This window comes from Lygodium microphyllum, chromosome 12 (genome assembly GCF_053477565.2).
Source record: "Lygodium microphyllum isolate KBCC chromosome 12, Lygodium_microphyllum_v1.1.10, whole genome shotgun sequence".
NCBI classification, from domain to species: Eukaryota; Viridiplantae; Streptophyta; class Polypodiopsida; order Schizaeales; family Lygodiaceae; genus Lygodium; species Lygodium microphyllum.
In genome coordinates, this window is record NC_141146.1 from 82328783 (window position 1) to 82348546 (window position 19764).

General features: G+C 39.9%; 1 protein-coding gene across 1 annotated transcript; it reads right to left on the minus strand.

Moving 5' to 3' along the window:
- Window positions 1-18763: 18763 nt before the first annotated feature.
- On the minus strand, window positions 18764-19555 carry LOC148027983 (uncharacterized). Its single transcript, XM_087688976.1, has 2 exons — window positions 19206-19555; window positions 18764-19021 (listed from the first exon to the last, which is right to left on the minus strand). Exons 1-2 carry the CDS (start codon window positions 19543-19545, stop codon window positions 18906-18908), a joined length of 456 nt encoding a protein of 151 aa, XP_087545102.1. The 5' UTR covers window positions 19546-19555; the 3' UTR covers window positions 18764-18905.
- Window positions 19556-19764: the final 209 nt, after the last annotated feature.

The following is a 19764-nucleotide window of genomic DNA, read 5'->3' on the forward strand; positions in this document are numbered from 1 at the left end:
TCACACCTAGACAATCTGTAAGGTGGCTTGTTCATAGGCTTTGACTGAGGCTCCAAATCTATGGGATGATCAACCACCCTATTAGGGGGTAGTGCTATAGGTACTTGGAAGAGGTCCTTGTACTCTTCTAAAAGAGCTCTCAATGCTGAATTCTTTACTATTTTAGTGGACCGATATGAATTTTCTTTATTTAACTGCAATACAAAGATTTGGGACCGTCTCTTGAACTCTTTCTTGAGTTGTTTGCTGGTAATGAGATGAAATTCACTATTATTTTGAATTCCCTGCAAGTGAATGAGTTGTCCCGCACTGACAAACTCCATATATAGCAAGGAAAAATCCATGGTTATAGTGCCCAAAGTTTTCAGCCAATCACAACCCAAGACAACATCTATAGGCCCCATTTCCAATGCAATTAAATCCATTTGTTGTCCAAAATTTTCAGCAAGTTGAATATGAACAGTAATGCATACTTGAGTGCTAATTTCTTCATCCCCATTGGCAAATTACACCTTCAATGGCTGTTGTAAATCAGTGGGAAAACACTTCAGCCTATCCATGACTGCTCTATTAATGAAACTATGAGTGCTACCACTATCTACAAGTATAAACACATCCTTCCCATGAGTTTTGCCCTTAATACGCAATGTATTAGGGCTTCTGGATCCTATCCAAGCATCCATAGATATGGTATAAACAGTGGTAGCATGTATTTCAGCATGTGATTTATTGTTTCCACCCATATCCCATGATACACGACCACCGGGGTCAAAAGGAAAAGAGTCAGCAGGGTCAAAGAACTCTTCTTGACCAAACTCTTTATCAACATCGTCCATTTCAGCAGTCATCATAAAAGCATGTGCATTCTCAGGGTCCTCCTCTGAGTCCTCAAATACCAACATGCTATGAACTCGTGCCTTAAAATTTCTAAAAGCACATTTTGAGGCATGATCAGTTATATACTTCTCACCACACAAAGCCCTTTTTCCTTTCTTTCTTTATACAAATCCATGGGAATGGACTTTGGACTATCAAAGACTAAAGCATTTTTATTCTTGTTGTCCCCTTGCCTATTATCCATTCTCAGGCTGTTTGCTATCCTGAAATTACTTTGTGGTCTTGAGGCTTTAAAAGTGGGGTATGTGGGGATCTTAGGAGTGTTGAATGGCACGTTACCACCACCATAACTTGCCCCAAACTATCCCAGCCTTACAACACCTCTTTGCTGCCCAAAATGTGACTACATAGGTCCTCTTTACTGCGCGAACACTGGCTGAGATGCCCCTCTTTGCTGTCCATGCTCAAATGAAGCATCCTGGCAATACTTACGAGAGTACCTCTTAGCCAACTCAATAGCTTTGAACAAATTTGATGGATTTTGAGCTGAAACATTAGTTGAGAGTTGGGGATCTAGCCCATACATATACTTGTGTAACTTGGCATCATCACTAATCGACTCAATATACATGGTAAGGTGAGGAACTCATTTGTGTATTCTCTAACAGCAAGACCACACTATTCAAGGCCATACCATTGGCAGGTAGGCTTGTCTTTCTCCACCAGCGAGACAAATACTTGCACCATGAGTGCCTTGAACGCTTCCCATGAGTCTACTTGCTGATTTTCTCTTTTAATATACCTCCACCATGTATGTGCAAATCCTTCTAAGTGGATGGTTGCAAAATGGATCTTTTGGTCATCACTACTACGGGGCAAGATGCAATAGTCCTCAAGCTTGGAAAGCCACTCTTTGAGTTCAGCTGGAGATGACGATTGACCATTGAATTTTGAGAAAATAATCTTGTCTCTCAGCTCTCTTTCATGATTAGGTGGCTATCCCATATATCCAAACTGAGGATGATCCATGTGGCTGCCCAAAAATGATCCATTGTTAGAGTAATTTTTGCCAAAAGGTCGTGAGGTTACTTGTACCAGGCAAAGTGCTAAGGTGGAATTCTTTCTGGGAGAAAAGAAGACTTCGGTCAAATTCAGAGTCATGAATTTAGGTATCCACGAGTGTCTACTCGGAATGGATTGGCTTCAGCCTAATGACGTCCACATTCATTGTGGAAAGGGTCAAGTTTCCTTTCGAAACTCTGAAAGGGAATTAGTCACAACTCAAGGTGAGGCTGGAGTGCCAAGAATTCAATTGGCCAAAGTATCTCGGATCATAAAAGGAGTCAGAAAAGGATTACATGTCTACTTAATTAAGCTCAACAAGTTAGATCAGAAGCAAGAGTCTAGTGAAGGACCTTCTTGGCTAAAGGAATACGCGGACGTATTCCCTGAAGAGTTGACAGAGCTCCCGCCTCAAAGAGAAGTGGATCATGAGATTAAGTTAGTACCAGGAGCTGCACCAATTGCAAAGAGACCTTATAGAATGTCCATACCAGAAGCAATTGAGTTGAAAGAACAACTCAAGCAATTGTTAGATCAGGGCTACATCCATCCTAGCAGTTCACCGTGTGGAGCTCCAGTATTGTTCTAGAAAAAGAAAGATGGGACACTTCGACTATGTATTGATTACCGAGGATTGAATCAATCAATGGTCAAGAACAAGAATCCTATCCCTAGAATAGATGAGCTTTTTGATCGTCTTCAGGGTGCAAAGATACTCTTCAAAATTGATCTCAGGTCAGATTACTATCAAATAAGGATCAAGCAAGAAGATATCCCCAAGACGGCCTTCAATACAAGATATGGGCACTTTGAGTTCCTAGTTATGTCATTCAGGCTTACGAATGCACCTGCCACCTTTAACAGGTTAATGCAAGATATCTTTAGGCCATATCTTGATGACTTCATGCTCATCTTCTTTGACGAAACTTTAGTCTATTCCAAACTGGAAGAAGATCATGAACCCCAACTCCGGATTGTCCTTGAGACAATGAGGGCACATAAGCTGTATGCTAAAATGAAGAAGTGTGCATTCTTCAAGCTTCAGATTGAATATTTGGAATTCATAGTATCAGCGGAAGGAATCTCAGTAGACCCAGCCAAGGTCAAAGATGTGCTAGAATGGCCAATACAAACATCTGTCAAAGAGATACACAGCTTTCTTGGATTGACAGGGTGGTATAGGGTCTTCATCAAAAACTATGCTTTGATTGCAGCACCTTTGACGAACTTACTAAAGAAGAAAACAACCATTGCGTGGTCAACTCCCGAACAAAATAGCTTCGACAGATTGAAGCAAAGTTTGGTATCAGCACCTATTCTAAAACTTCCAGACCTCAATAAAGAGTTTGAGGTAGTAATTGATGGTAGCATACTTGCCTTGGGGTGTATACTCATGCAGGAAGGTCATCCTGTAGCATACTCTTCAAGGAAATTAAAAAGTCATGAGAAGAAGTATGCTACGCATGATTTGGAATTACTAGCTATCATTCATGCTCTAAAGCTTTGGAGACACTACCTATTGGGTAACAAGTTTTCTCTAGTAATTGATCATAAGAGTCTCAAATGAATCTTTACCCAAAATGAGCTGAACATGAGGCAACATCGATGGATAGAAGTACTAGAGGAGTATGACTTTGAAATCAAGTACCGACCAGGAAAAGAGAATGTAGTTGCCGATGCACTTAGTCGCAAGGCATTCCTTAATTCCCTAATCTTGCAGAATCCATGAACAGCCAGATCTCTAGATACAAAAGTATCTATGCCAAACAACCCAATACTTGAATTAGCTAGAAAGGATGCATGCCATGATCCGGCCTACCAAACAATGCTAAGGGAGATCTCTATCAAAGGTCAGAACCAAAAGCTGTAGGCTAAGTATCATGAATTCTCTATTAATAGTGGACTTGTCTACTATAGAACAAGGCTGTGTATACCAGCAAGTCTGTCACTTAAACAGAAGATTTTGTGGAAAGCTCATGATTCCCCTTTCTCAAGACATCATGGCTATGCCAAGACTCTCAATGCAGTTAGGAAGAGCTACCATTGGGAGAGGCTTAAAGGCGATGTTCTCAAATATGTCACCGAGTGTTTGTTTTGTCAACGTATCAAAGCTCAATATGTCAAGATGCCAGGGAAACTACAACTGCTTGACATTCCCCAAATGAAATGGGAATTCATCAGTATGGATTTTGTTGTAGGCCTACCCCAAGTCCAGGGAGGATACAACTCCATCATGGTTGTGGTTGACTTGCTTACTAAGGTTGCACACCTTATTCCAATAAAGACAAACTATAAAGCCTCGGACATTTCAAGATTGTTTATCAAGGAGATATTCAAGCTACATGGTTTACCTAGGAGAATCTTTAGTGATCGTGATTCTCTCTTCACATCACACTTCTGGAGAGCTATCTTTGAAGCCATTGGGACTCAACTTTGCTTTAGCACCGCTTACCATCCCCAAATGGATGGACAAACTGAATGAGTAAATCAAGTCATGAAGGACATGCTTAGGGCATATTGATGTCGTCAGCCAAAGAGGTGGATTCAATACTTGCCTTTAGTTGAATTATCCTACAATGCTTCTTACCAACAAAGCATTCACATGACCCCTTTCCAGGCATTGTATGGTCATGACTGTCGAAGTCCCCTAAAATTTTCAGATCCAACCTTAAGGGTTGAAGCTTCAAGGTAGATGTTGGAAGAGATGGATGACCAAATAAAGTCAATAAGACAGGACATCCAAGCTGCCAAGGATAGACAGAAGGCATACGTGGATTTGAAACGTCAAGATAGAGTTTTCCAAAACGGAGACATGGTCTTCATTCGCGTACGCCCTAAAAAGAGTCCCCTATCTTTAGGAGATTGCAAGAAGCTAAGTCCAAGGTATTGTGGACCGTACAAGATCTTCAAGTGCCTAGGACCTAATGCTTATAAAGTGCAACTTCGTGAGAACCTAAAGGTTCATAATGTATTCCATATCAACCTATTGAAAAAGTATGTACCTAATCCGAGCCATGTGCTTGATGACCAACAAGTCGTAATGCCTAGTCAACGAGTCCTTGAACTAAGGCGTGACAGGATCTTAGATGTTAGGGTCTGACAATTGAGATCCAGAACCTTGAGAGATTACCTCGTCCAGTGGAAAGATTATCCCGAAGAGGATGCCACTTGGGTAAATGAAGGCACTCTCAACCATCAATATCCCCAGTTTATCTCGAGATGAGGACATCTCGATTTCTCTAAGGGGGAGAGAATGTAACGTTCTAAATTTTCTTGCATGAACTACCTCTTATAGGAAATAAGGATAATGGGAATTATTTTTTCCTTATTCCCCCCAGCGGACGGTCGCACTGGAGGGGGAGAGGGGAATAGAAGGTCGAGCAAGTTCCTTGCTGAAGCTTGCTCAGCCTTAATGCCATGCCAATTGACACGAAGGAGAGGGAGAATCCCCCTCCCCTCCCCTATTTAAACCTTGGGCCGCTGCCGTGATGGAGAAAAGGAGGTAGAGAGAGTGGGCTGTCGTGACGACTGACAGAGGTGCAGAAATCGTGAAGAAGGGTGCTGTCGCCTATCACAAAGGAGGAGGGGCTACCATTATTGGTGTCACCGCTACTGCTACAGAGAGGGAGGGAGGTCAAGCTAGTCGCCGCCAGTCGTCATTTGAGCCATGTGGGAAGCTTTAGAAGCTTCCTGGGGGGGAAGCTTCTAAAGGCTAGATAAGCCCCCTTTCTCGATCCTAAGTGGGAATGGCCAGAATACTTCCACTACGTGGCAGACGCGGAAAGCCCTAGATCGCAAACCCCGCAACACTCCATGGGAGTGCCATGCAGAGCTTTCTAGACATCCTTTCCAATGGATTACTAAGACATGTCCTGAAAATACAAGTGGACACGTTACACAATGGTACCATGGAAGGTTATTGTGGCTTGATCGAAGATATTCTGAAGCTTGACTTCAGACGATTCTTTATATATGTACTGGATGTGAAGTGGTTTAAAGAAGTTGTAACAAATGGTGAGCATTGCACAATCAAATATCATCCAAGTGGTTTTGTAATCATTGCCTCTACAAAATTTCACCAAAACAAGAATGTCACATTAGTACTACCTTAACAATGCGAGCAGGTATATATGCAAAAGCTAAATTTTTTATATGTATACATGTGATATATATACATAATATAATAAGTATTTAAGTTTCTTGCTTTTGTTTTTCAAATACAGGTTGTGTATCATCCAATGGTAAACAATAACCGATGGTGGTATGTCATCTCTATATCTAATCGTTCAAAACCAATATATGGTAATATTACCGACATAGAGATAGCAGATGACAATCCAACAATTAATGATGATGTACATGATGACACCATAATGGATGATATACGTGATATAGTACAAGATGAATCTCGCGAGGATGTTCAAGGAAACGCATAAGAAGACAATAATGTGATTGTCGATGATGTTGATGAAGTTATTGAGCAATATAGCAATACATCTGATAGTGGGATAGACTTATTTGTTTCGTTACCTCTTGGTAACATAGACCTAAAAGTAGATAGTTTAGCAAGGGCTGATCTCATTGAAGATGAGATGGATCATTCACTGTAGCATATTCAATTTTCTTAATGATTCAATGTGTACTCTTAATTCTATGGTTTTTATCATGCACACACGTGCATACTCAAGAATCAATAGTCAAGTTTAAAGCTAAATTGAATTTTCCATAATAAAAAGGAAGTATTTTTTATCATCTTCAAGTAGAGAAATTATGAGATACATGCAATGCTTCTGCCACTTGCCGCTAATTACTTATACCAGGCTTGTCAACTGGAGGAACTGCCATTCATTAGAGAGCAATGAAAAAATATTTATTAACTTTGGTTTTTTTATTATATTAAGTCTAATTTCAGGTGGTTAAATAATTACGCATCTAAAGGCACGTCTATTTACGCGGATATATAGACGCAAAATTCATGTCTATTTACACGCTGTTTTACTGATGCCAGGAGGCATATTCCACGGTGGATTCCGTGAGGTTTTACGGTGGATTCCGTAAACTTAGATGACCGGGGCTCATACGCAAAGAGGATTCTTTGTGTGAGAAGTTGATGGGGACGCCTGTCCTTTTCGGGCATTTCATTAATTTAGTGTGTACATGGGTGATTCCATAGCGGGTGATTCTGCAAAATGCATATTAAATTAATAAAGGTTTATGAGTTTAGAGTGCGCACTCGTAATAAATTAAGGTTAGGATTTATTTCTAACCAGTTGATTTATTTATGTAGCTGAAGACTGCTAGGTATTCACTTTTGTCGGTTTAATTGTGTTATTTTACTAACGATTGTGAATGCTTCAGTTGATGTGTAGAGATAGCAGCAGTGGCGGAGGAAAGCATTGGAGTCTAGCGGGTTTTCGATCTTTGGACTATATTTTGATAGGCGCCACGCCTATATTTTGTTATGTCTATAGAGACATCGATTATTTATTATTATTTTGTATGCGCTTATGCGCCTGGATATGTTATTTCTATTTGGACATTGAGATTGGGCGTGCCAGACACTATGGGCACCGTCCATTAGCTTTATTTTCTTATTTTTGGTAGAAAGCAAACTCAAAAGCTAAAAGCTTGTCATATTTTTGTAATTGGGCTATTTTTGAGCATAAAGATTGGAAATATACATTAAATACATGCTTTGTGAAGCGCTCACACAAGGCATGGGGGAGATTGAACCCAATTTGTCTCTTGTCTCATGTCGTGCTTGCTTTTACATGGGTTTTTGTGTTAAAAAGTAGAGTACTTTGTTCTTGGGGACCTTCCGGGATTCACCACGTGAGCTATCTGCGTCCGATCTGCGCACCAGTGGTATCAGAGCGGAGCAGAGATCAAGGGCTTCCAATCGCTACCAATCTCGGGCGAAGGCGGAGCTCCAGGAACAAACGGCCTCTACAGTCAATCTCGTCACGAACCGTCGATACAGGCAGACTTCTGGTGATCAAGAACCCCTGTTTCCACTGTCAGATCGCGAAGGACCAATCTCTGTCGGCGGAGGACCACTCATCAATTCTCTTCATCAAGTTAGTGAAGGCAAACAAGTCTGTAAACTCTGGGTCCTGCGCATCAGAAGTCAAGTTTCGCAAGTCAACTCTAATCAAGTCCTGCAAGTCCTGCAAATCGGCTAAGTCCAGCAAGTCAACAACCCTGCAAGTCTGCTAAGTCTGCAACTCTGCAAGTCAGACTAAATCAAAACTGACTAACGCTTAAAACTCATAGAAGACTTGTTCGTTTGCAAAAACTCAGAACTGGAAAGTTATTCGCAGCAAGCTGTTTTACCTATCTGCAAGTTCGTTGAAGTACTTTCAGCAAACGGAGACAGAAATATTTCAGAATTTCTGAAAATTGAAGAAGAAAATACCCAAAAATACATAGCCTTGTAACCCCAAATTTGAGCTACGCTCATCCGGCTAACTGATTTTGAGTGAGAAAGGTTTGTTGAGTTTTACAAGATGACTACCCCACATATGGATGATCCTATGACTGAAGACGATCTACCCGAGCCTACCATGGAACAAAAGCTGGATCTTATCATGCTGCAATTGGAAGAAGAGCGAAGAGCTAGGCAAGCCTTGCAAGCGCAATTGACAAAGCTACAAGGAGCGTCCACTGACAAAGAAGAACCTCAACCTGAAGATTTGATTCGCCGTACCATCGACGCCACTCTTGAAGCACAAACCATTCGCAAGGAATCCAAGATAAGTAAATGAAGTTTCAAGTTTCGCACTTTCAATGGCATAAGAGAAGGAAAGACTGTTTTATCATTCATTAGCCAGTTTGATGACTATTTCCATGAGGAAACTTATCCTGAGAAAGATAAAATCAAGTGTGTTACTAATCATCTGATAGATAGAGCATCACTTTGGTGGATTGTAGTCCGCAAGAGTATAGAATGTCCTGCTACATGGGAAGATTTTAAGAAGAAGTTCATGCAAAATTTTCTACCACCGCAATTTCATGAGAAGGCTATCAAGCAATGGGATTTACTTCAACAGCGCGACCGTGAGCCTATTCCACAGTACACAGAGCATTTTTGGAATGCACTCCTACAGTTACGCATGCTTGAAGACGTACCAGAGACGACACATAAGCGGAAGTATATGTCTGGACTTCTTGGACATTACTACGCTGAGGTGAATATGTTCAAGCCTGCTACCCTTGAAGACGCCATCTCCTTAGCTCACGACACTGAAGATAAGTTACGCGGAAGAGATCGACGACCACAGCCATTCCAAGCAAACGGTAATTATGGATCTAAACAATTCAATTCAAATTTCAGAAGGTTTAATCCAGGTCGTTTTTCATCACCATCTTTCCGCAAGAATTGGCCTAAACCACCTGCATTACCATCCACTGTCAATCCAAATCCTAAGCCTATCCAACAAGCAAATCCAAATATACCCAAACTCCCAGCCATTGCAAATAATGTGACCAAAGCCAAGCCCATCATATGCTACAAGTGCCACCAGCCAGGGCATCTCGCAGCAAATTGTCATTCAAAGAAGCCATCAGCACATATCAACTACCTTGGAGCTATGGACGAAGACGAGCATGAGGATATGCCAGATTTCACTGAAGAAGAAGATGATCCTACTACTACTTCCGACACTTTACCAGGTATGCCTACTTCACATTCATTGTTAACTATGAAATGTATGGTGCATGGAAAAGAAAGAATTATATTGCATGATGACGGTAGTACGCGTGACTTTATTTCAGCAAAATTGGTAAAGGAATTGAAATTGCATACAGTACCTACGCACTATCGCATAAAAGCTGCATTTTTAGGTACTAGGTACAATGGCACACAAGAAGTTCAAGATTTAGAAATTCAAATTGGTCCATATATTGAAAGAAGAAATTTCTTAGTTGTCCCATTACAGTCTAGCGACATTATTCTAGGAATGCCATGGAGATACCAACATAATCCCAATATAGATTATTCCACACACACAATGAATATTAATTTTCAAGGAAAATCTATTACATTATTTGGTATGCATGCATCTCATATGTTTCCACTGCTTTCGCATACTCAAGCAAAACGTGCACTACGCAAGAACATTAAATCATATCTCATTTGGGTGAATGAATTGCACGCAAAAGAAACTCATATGCACCCTAGGCATAAGGAATTTCTTGCGTATTTTAAGCATTGTTTTGCAGAAGACCTACCACCAGGTTTACCTCCATCACGTCCAGAAGACCATAAGATTGACCTAATACCTGGTACACAACCACCTTGCAAAGCCCCATATAGGCACAATCAAATAGAGCAAAAAGAAATCCAGAGTCAAGTAGAAGAATTACTAAATAGAGGCTTAATTCGACCTAGCAGTTCTCCATTCGGTGCACCTGTGCTCCTAGTCAAGAAAAAGAATAATACTTATCGGATGTGTATTGACTACCGAGCATTAAACAAGATCACTGTAAAGAATAGGTATCCTATACCTAGAGTTGATGACCTTATGGACAAACTGCAAGGATCTTCTATATTTAGTAAAATTGACCTTAAATCTGGATATCATCAGGTGAGGTTAGATAGATCCGACATATTTAAGACTGCATTCAGGACACAGTTTGGCCATTACGAATTCTTAGTTATGCCATTTGGATTAACTAATGCACCTGCCACTTTCAGTAGAATGATGAACTGTATTTTTCTAAAATATCAATATTGTGTGATTGTTTTCTTTGATGATATTTTAGTGTTCAGTCAAAGTGAAAAAGAGCATTATGAGCATTTGTCATTAGTTTTTCAATTACTGAAAGAAAATCAATTATTTGCAAATCCTGACAAGAGTGAATTCTTTAAGACAGAAATAGAATATCTAGGCCATATTGTATCAAAAGAAGGAATAAAAGTTGATCCTAAGAAAATTGATGCAATATTGCATTGGCCTATTCCTAAAAATGTACATGAAATACGCTCATTCCTTGGTCTTGCTAGTTTCTATAGGAAGTTTGTACGTAATTTCTCATTACTTGCTTTACCACTGACCAAACTTCTTAAGAAAGGCATTGTTTATCAATGGACCGAAAACCAGCAGAAATCCTTTGATTTACTTAAACGTGCATTGACCAATGCCCCTGTTCTACAATTTCCTGACTTTAACAGACCATTTTTTCTAGTTGTGACCGATGCTAGCGGATCAGGAATAGGAGCCGTGCTTATGCAAGACAACCATCCAATAGAGCATATTCTAGTTCTAAGCTGAAACCCTCTGAGCTCAAATATTCCACTTATGACAAGGAACTCTTAGCAATTGTACAAGCATTAAAACAATGGAAGCATTATTTAATGGGTTCAGAATTCATGATAAAGACCGACCAGCAAAGCATTAGACATCTACTTAGCCAACCCCAAATTTCTGACCGCCATGTCAAATGGGCTTCATTCATTCAAAGTTTCCATCCTATAATTCAATACCAACCTGGAAAAGAAAATGTAGTTGCTGATGCATTGAGTAGAAGACCTGCAATTCACAACATTTCTATCATATCTTTTGATTCTTTAATTGCTATGAAAGACACATATCACCAGGATATTACTTTTCATTCTGATTGGCAAAAATTAGTTCAAAATAATTTCATTCCTGTTGATTCATTGTCATATAATGATGGATTCATGTTCTTTGAAAAGAGACTGTGTGTTACTATTCCATTCCGATCTTTTGTTTTAAATGAAATTCATTGTCCCCCATATCAAGGTCATAGAGGTATCATTTCTACATTACGCATGTTAACTGAAGATTTTTATTGGCCGCATATGGATGCAGATGTATCTAATTTTGTTTCTGAATGTCTGATTTGTCAAAGAATAAAAAGACATCATGGTAAACAGTACGGATTATTAATGCCTTTATCTATTCCATCTAAACCTTGGGAACATATATCTATGGATTTCATTACTGGCTTACCAAATACTAAATCTAACCATGACATGATTTGGACAATTGTAGATAGATTTAGTAAGCAAGCTTATTTCATTGCATGTAAGAAAACTTTAACAGCATCACAAGCAGCACAGTTATTTTTTAAAACTGTTTTTACTAACCATGGATTTCCGAAAGTGATTATTTCAAATAGAGATTCTAGATTTTGTAATAATTTTTGGATTACACTGTTTGCAAATCTAGGCACAAAGATTGATTTCTCATCTGCATTTCATCCAGAAACAAATGGACAAACAGAAGCCACAAATAGCACCATTCTAGATCTTTTACGTGCATACACTATCTCTAAACCTCAGACATGGGATACTCATTTGCATTTATTACAGTTTGCATATAATAATACACCGCACACATCTACAAAGAAAGCACCTTTTGAAGTTATTTATGGATATAGATTATCTACACCTGTTGCTTCTTTGTCTAATAGAATACAAAGTGCCGATGATATTGCTGTTATGCATAACACTATTTTTGATGAGGTCAAGGATATGATTGCTAAAGCCCAACAATCATATACCAAACAAGCCAACAAGAAAAGACAAGCTATGAATTTCAAAGTTGATGATTATGTTTGGCTTAGAATAGAAAAGCGTAGACTGCAAAGTGTAGATAGACATCCAGTTGTCAAATTAGCTCCTAGATTCTACGGACCATTTAGAATCATTCATAAGATTAATGACAATGCATTCAAGTTAGAACTGCCATCCCATTGGAAAATTCATAATACATTTCATATTAGTTTATTGAGACCATTTCGAGGACAATTACCTATCCACCCTGTCTATGAAAACCCACCTTTACTAGAAGACGAAACTGAAATACTTGAACCAGAAGCCATTATAGACACTGACTACATGACCACTAGAACTGGCCGGAGGTATTCTAGATATCTCGTGAAATTTAAGAACCATCCTGTAGAGGAAGCACAATGGATGCACGCTAGAGACCTAAATGCTTTCCCCACTCTGTTAGCTCCACATTGAGCTAATAGCAATTGAGATCAATTGCTATCCCACCCCGGGGGTATGATGCCAGGAGGTATATTCCACGGTGGATTCCGTGAGGTTTTACGGTGGATTCCGTAAACTTAGATGACCGGGGCTCATACGCAAAGAGGATTCTTTGTGCGAGAAGTTGATGGGGACGCCTGTCCTTCTCGGGTGTTTCATTAATTTAGTGTGTACATGGGTGATTCCATAGCGGGTGATTCCAAAAAATGCATATTAAATTAATAAACGTTTATGAGTTTAGAGTGCGCACTCGTAATAAATTAAGGTTAGGATTTATTTCTAACCAGTTGATTTATTTATGTAGCTGAAGAGTGCTAGGTATTCACTTTTGTCGGTTTAATTGTGTTATTTTACTAACGATTGTGAATGCTTCAGTTGATGTGTAGAGATAGCAGCAGTGGCGGAGGAAAGCATTGGAGTCTAGCGGGTTTTCAATCTTTGGACTATATTTTGATAGGCGCCACGCCTATATTTTGTTATGTCTATAGAGTCATCGATTATTTATTATTATTTTGTATGCGCTTATGCGCCTGGATATGTTATTTCTATTTGGACATTGAGATTGGGCGTGCCAGACACTATGGGCACCGTCCATTAGCTTTATTTTCTTATTTTTGGTAGAAAGCAAACTCAAAACCTAAAAGCTTGTCATATTTTTGTAATTGGGCTATTTTTTAGCATAAAGATTGGAAATATACATTAAATACATGCTTTGTGAAGCGCTCACACAAGGCATGGGGGAGATTGAACCCAATTTGTCTCTTGTCTCATGTCGTGCTTGCTTTTACATGGGTTTTTGTGCTAAAAAGTAGAGTACTTTGTTCTTGGGGACCTTCCGGGATTCACCACGTGAGCTATCTGCGTCCAATTTGCGCACCATTTACACGCACATATAGATGCAATTATAGACGCGCCCGACTTTGCGCGTCTAACATGCGCGTCTATGCCTCGTTTCTATTGTAGTGTTTGTATCTTGATTCACCACAAATAGGACACTCTCGTGCGAACTCATGAATCCCACGAAATAAGACACAATCATTGACACATGCATGGATCTTGACATAATCGAGGCCTCCCAGAGATGTCATGCAATGTCTTTCTTGCTCTCTCTTAGTTAGCAATTTGTTTTCTTTTGGAAGCATTTCTGATAATAACCTACATATATTTTTAAAAGTGAGTTAAAAACCCACCAATATATATTTGTGTCTGATTTCAAAATAGAACAATTAATATTATGATTCATAAGCCAAACTGAATTGATACCTACTTCAATAACACATTCAAACTGACATTACTCCATCCATAAATTGTTTGCAAGTTAAGTATCTCGAGGGACGCACGAAGAACGGAGTACGTACAACCTTCATACAACGGAGTAGATGATGCTACGTATATTGGGTCATCTGGCTTCGTAGAGTGACCTTCTCCCCGAACTAGTTGTGAAAATAGATCGTGTACCATGTTTTCCAAAATCTCATCCTCTACAACTTGATGGGACATTTCATGAGGGCTACGATCATGGTTGTCAGTCTCCACTTTTCTTGAAGACGCTACCTCCTCGCATCGACGTTTTGCAGCCTCTCGATGCCCAGGAGGGAGCATCCAAGGATGTGGTACTGCATCCTACTCAACCACAAAAGGGAGTTACATGGACGTTGATATATATTGAGTAACATAGACTAGCAATCTTAGTGTTAAAAACAATGAATAACGGTGATTTTTCTTGATCCCATTCTCCATACATGCTGAGGTGTGACATTGCAACTCGATGTGCTCGAAAAATACACCCTCGACAACGATCAAACATGCATTTAATTTTTTGTCCTAGTCATGCATCTCAATTATGAAGATGTAATGTTTCATCCTCACTTGAGGATGTGCCCGTTGACTCATCAGCATGCACCACACTAGGTGATGATGACGACATGATTAAACCTAATTTATGACAACAATAAATTTGTTATTAATATGTTTACATAAAAATTTCAAGGCGTATTAATTGTTCTAAGATCTCAATTTTAAATACACAAAACTTATCATAGATACATAAAAACTTATGATAAGAACTTACTATCAAAACTTATCTTAAATATAAAAACCTATGATAAAAACGCAAGCGTGCTAAATGCGCGTCTATGCCTGCATCTAAGTGCGTGTCTATGCCTGCGTCTATCTGCACATCTAAATCCGCGTCTACGTAAACTTAGACGTGCATATACACGCAAAAATAGACGCAAATATCAAAATTCAAAATATACAAGCAATTTCTTTTCAAACGGCGCCTTTCTTGCATTTTTTGCGTGTTCTGAAGCTCGAGTTCAAACGACATGCAGTGTACCTCCACTAGTCTCTTCATGACTCACCTCTTCTTTCACTTCAAAGAGACGAGAGGGGAAAGAAGAAAGCCAAGGAGAGGAAGAAAAAGAGAACAAAAGAGAGGAGAACAAGAGGAACAAGAGGCAAAGAGAGGAGACAACAAGCAGCAAGCATCAAGGGATAACAACTCACCAAGGAGAGGGAGAAGGGGAAGGAAGCAGCGCCACCACCCGTCCACACCAAAGACCCAAGGTGAGTCCTCTCTCTCTCTCTCTCTCTTTCTCTCTCTCTCTCTCTCTCTCTTTCTCTGTATTAGGATCTATGATTGAAGTTCTTATATCACAAATAAATTATGGATGGCGGTTGTTGAATTGAGAGTAGTTGACTTAGCACATTTGACACTGCGTGTAGATTCCAGTAGAGATGCAGACATAGACGTGCAGCTATGTTTGCTATCATCGCATATGCAGTCGCATCTCCAAGCACGTGTATTCTGCATCTTTTAGATGCAAGAATACATGTGCTCTGGCCAGAAGCTTTGACTTCAGAGACACTTCTGAGAGTGCGTCTATTCTGTATCTCAGACACAAATATACATGTGCTCGCCTAGAAGCTTTGACTTATGGGAAACATCTGAGAGCGCGTCTATTCTGCATCTCAGACGCGAATATACACGCCTTTTGCATCGTTATTTGCGACGCTGATACTGATGCAAATAGGGACGCTAATACCAACTATTCTATGGTGTCGCCAATAACGACGTTTTTGGCGATGAAGGGGACAAATTTCTTTATGAATATTTTCTTCGCTTTTAACATCGGTATAAGGCCTATATCTTGTGATGATTGTTTCTCTATTTCTCTCTCCATTTCTCTCGCTCTCTATTTTCCCTTTTTTCTCTATCTCTCTTTCTCCCTCTCTCTTTTTTTCTTTCCCTCCATGTCTTTATTTCTCTCTCTCTCTCTCTCTCTCTCTCTCTTCTTTTCACTCTCCTCCCTCTCTTTACCTCGCCCTTCTTTTGTACCTCCCTTCCTTTTCTCTCCCCCTCTCTATTTTTCTCTCCTCCCTTTCTACTTCTTTCCTCATCCTCTTTCTCTCCCTCTTTTCTTTTTCTGTTTCCTCTCTTTACTTCTCCCTTCCCCCTCCCCTCTCTCCCTCATTGTTTCTCCTACTCACCCTCCTCTCTCTCTCCCTTCATTTCTCTATTTCTCTCTCCCTCTCCTTCTTTGTTTTCTTTCTCTTCCTCTTTCTCTCTTTCTCTCCTTCCCTTCTTCTCCTCCCTCTCTCCCTCTCTCTCAATGCATCTCTTCACAAAAAAAAAGAAAGCATATAAGAAAACAAAAAAACAAAGCAAGAAGAGGCAATGTACCTACCTCAAAGGCTCGAAGATGAAACCCTTTGTTCCTCCCTTTCACGGCTTCCCTACCTTCTCGTTGGCACCCTCCTCATTCTTCTTCGTATACGGAAATGGCTGTAGCGGCAACAGTGGTGATGCGCTCTCCCTCTCTCTCTCAAAGCTTTGAACTCTCTCCCTCTCTCTTTCATTCTCTTTTGCAAATGCTTTCAAAAAATGCCGTGCTCAGATTTTGAACACTCTATTTTTCTTAGAGCGACGTCACTATTAGTGTAGCATTGCTATTAGCGATGCCGATATTTTTCGTCAGAACCGACTATCACTATCACCCCATTCGCTTCTAGTGAATGCTTTTAATGACTTTTGGGCAGAGAAAGCTTAATATAAATCCATAAATGCATGCATGGGGGGAGATTGTATCCAATGATTATGACATGTACTCTTTTTGTCTCAATTTCTCTCCTTGTTCCCTCATTAACCCTTAGTCTTGTAATTTTTGTTATAAAAAATGGTTGGTTATTTATTTTTGTGGATTTTCTTTATCTATTTACCACATGATAGTAACTTATTATGTGTTGATGTGGTGGTAGCACTTATTGCATCACGCCTAGTATATAGATGATAGGCAACTAATGTGTTTTGTGTTGTGGTGAGCAAATTTCTAAGCGGAGTTACGAGGAATAATTATTTTGAGGAGCGCATATTGATGTCTAGGAATCATTTATTATCGGGTGCTTCATGAGCCAAAAATATCGTATTTTAGGGTACTCTCTAGTACAAAGACATTCTATATGCATGCACACAACTTATTTATTTGGATGTAACTTGTCTGGAAGGCCTCATGGCATAGATTATTATTTGTGTAAGACTTAGAATATATTTATTTAATGGGATATTCTTGAACAAAAGCATGGCATTCACGAAATGAAAGCAAATGCCAAAAGAGGAGGCTTTCAATGATTTTTTTGTACAAAATGTAGGATTTTCATCTAGAGATGTTCGTGTTATTATACATTCAGCATAGTTTTTGCTTCTTTGAGTTTCTTTTGGAGTCGAGATAATAGTTCTAATATCGATAATTTTATTTGAAAAGTAGGGGACTAGCATTATCTAAGTCAATTATTTTTTGTGGAATTTGTGTTACACGTTACATCTTCTAATAGTGATATTACGATTCACGTTTCATATGTTCAATGACCATGCCTTTATGTTAGATCCACCTTCTCATTTGCAAATCCACAATATATTTCTTATTAGGTCTTTACGATAATTGAAGTGTGGTCTTCCTATTCATCTTGTCTTTGACCAACCACACTTATTACACTCATGGAGACCATGACTTTTGAGAATCAAACACTATTCAAGAGGCTTGACGAAGGCGCTGGATGACCATTCAAAGTTTGGGTGGTTGTCTACGAAAGTTAGCCCATAAGAGTTGGGGTGAATCATCTTCTAAAGGAACCTATATACGGAGATGAGCACGCAAAATCGCTCTCTTGTGTGTGCATTGTCAAAGTAGTGAGCAGCTAAATGATTCTCCTTTGATACCAAGGAACATGTATTACGTGATGAGAGTCTTGGGTAGTATAGTTCTCGCTTGAGCAAAAGGTTTGATATGTATGCTTGCCCTCTTTAAATGATGGAGACTCATTAGCACATGTAATGTGTGTTGGCAGCAATGAGTGATCTCCATGAAGGGCAGGCCGATTAGTTGATAGGCCCATGTGAGTCAACATTTATTCCTGTGCGGTCCTTAATTGAAATGCAAGTGGAACTATAAATTCTTAACAGTTTATTTGTGGCTACTTGATTTTGCTAGTCATGTTTATACCTGTAGTTTACTAAAACGAATGATGTCTCAATTCGGATGCTAATCTCTGGAGTCTATTCGTGAGAGACTCGATCGCTGCGTAGTGGCATGACGGATCTCGATTATCTAGGTGTACTTACTACTCTCACAGCTTCGATGGATGTTCGGTCGAAAGGACTTGGCTCAGGTTGATCTCTACATTGAGGGGTCACATCGACATCGTGTCATGTGATCATGAAATAGAACGAAATTGGAAGGAATTAAATAGCCAGCAATTTTTAGCCATCTTGAGCGACACTCACCATGCTTACAAAGAGAGCAAAAGAGAACCCAATGGAAAACGATGGCAATCGCAAAATGCTCTTCTCATTATCAACATGAATTCTAGCTCGAAGTAGCCAAAATATCGAGATAAAAGTGTTGAAAGACACATAGTCGGCTAATAACTTGTGTCATTTGGGCATCGCGTCACGAGCGCGCCCGTAATAGCTTGCTCTCTCCAACTTCTAGTCGTACCAACCAAAGACTACGGTGGGTGCGGAGTTGGTCCCATCGTAATAGAAAAAAGTGAGCGTGAAGGCATCAAATCCAACCTCCCAATAGAAATCGATGATAGGATTGGCTGCAACGGTTAGGCGATGTAAGCGTTAGAAAGACTAATAGATTCATGAGTGCAAAGAAAGACAATGCATTACTTGGGAGCAACACAACATTAAAACAATGCATGTGTAATCGAGCGTGGAAATAATAAGGCACCATCTCACTGGACGATGAGCAAATTATGGAATCTTGAAAATTGAGATCACCTGGGTCGGTGGCAGGGTCAGTTCCATCCGTAAGGTCGAAGTCTTGGGTTGGGCTCTGTGGGTCGTTGTAGTCTCGTTGAATTGTAACTCTCCAGTCATGGCTCTGATAAACCTCCTGTGGGGTGTTTCCCAACACTTGGGATATGGAGTCTCCGTCAGTCCCCAGGACTTTGTGGGCCGTCCCGGCTCCCCTGTCGAGAATGGACACATCACACTCGTAAGTCACCATGGTATTGACAATCGTGGCACTCACTTGCTGGGCGGATGTGCAACGGAACATCGCCAGCAGGGCGCACAATAACGTGCTGGTGCTTAAAACGAAACATTTCATGGTCCTCATGTTTCCAAACCCTTACAGTTAGTTTCTTACACCCCAATGGGCTCACCATATGCATATATACGTGCGTTGCTCCTAGCTGCAGAAACTGCTGGCCGGCAAGGTCCCCATGACGTATAGTTTCTCCTTAAACATTTTTGCCCTGACAACATCCCATGATAATTTAATCTTAAGTGTATTGTGGCCGGCAAGGTCCCCATGACGTATAGTTTCGCCTTAAAC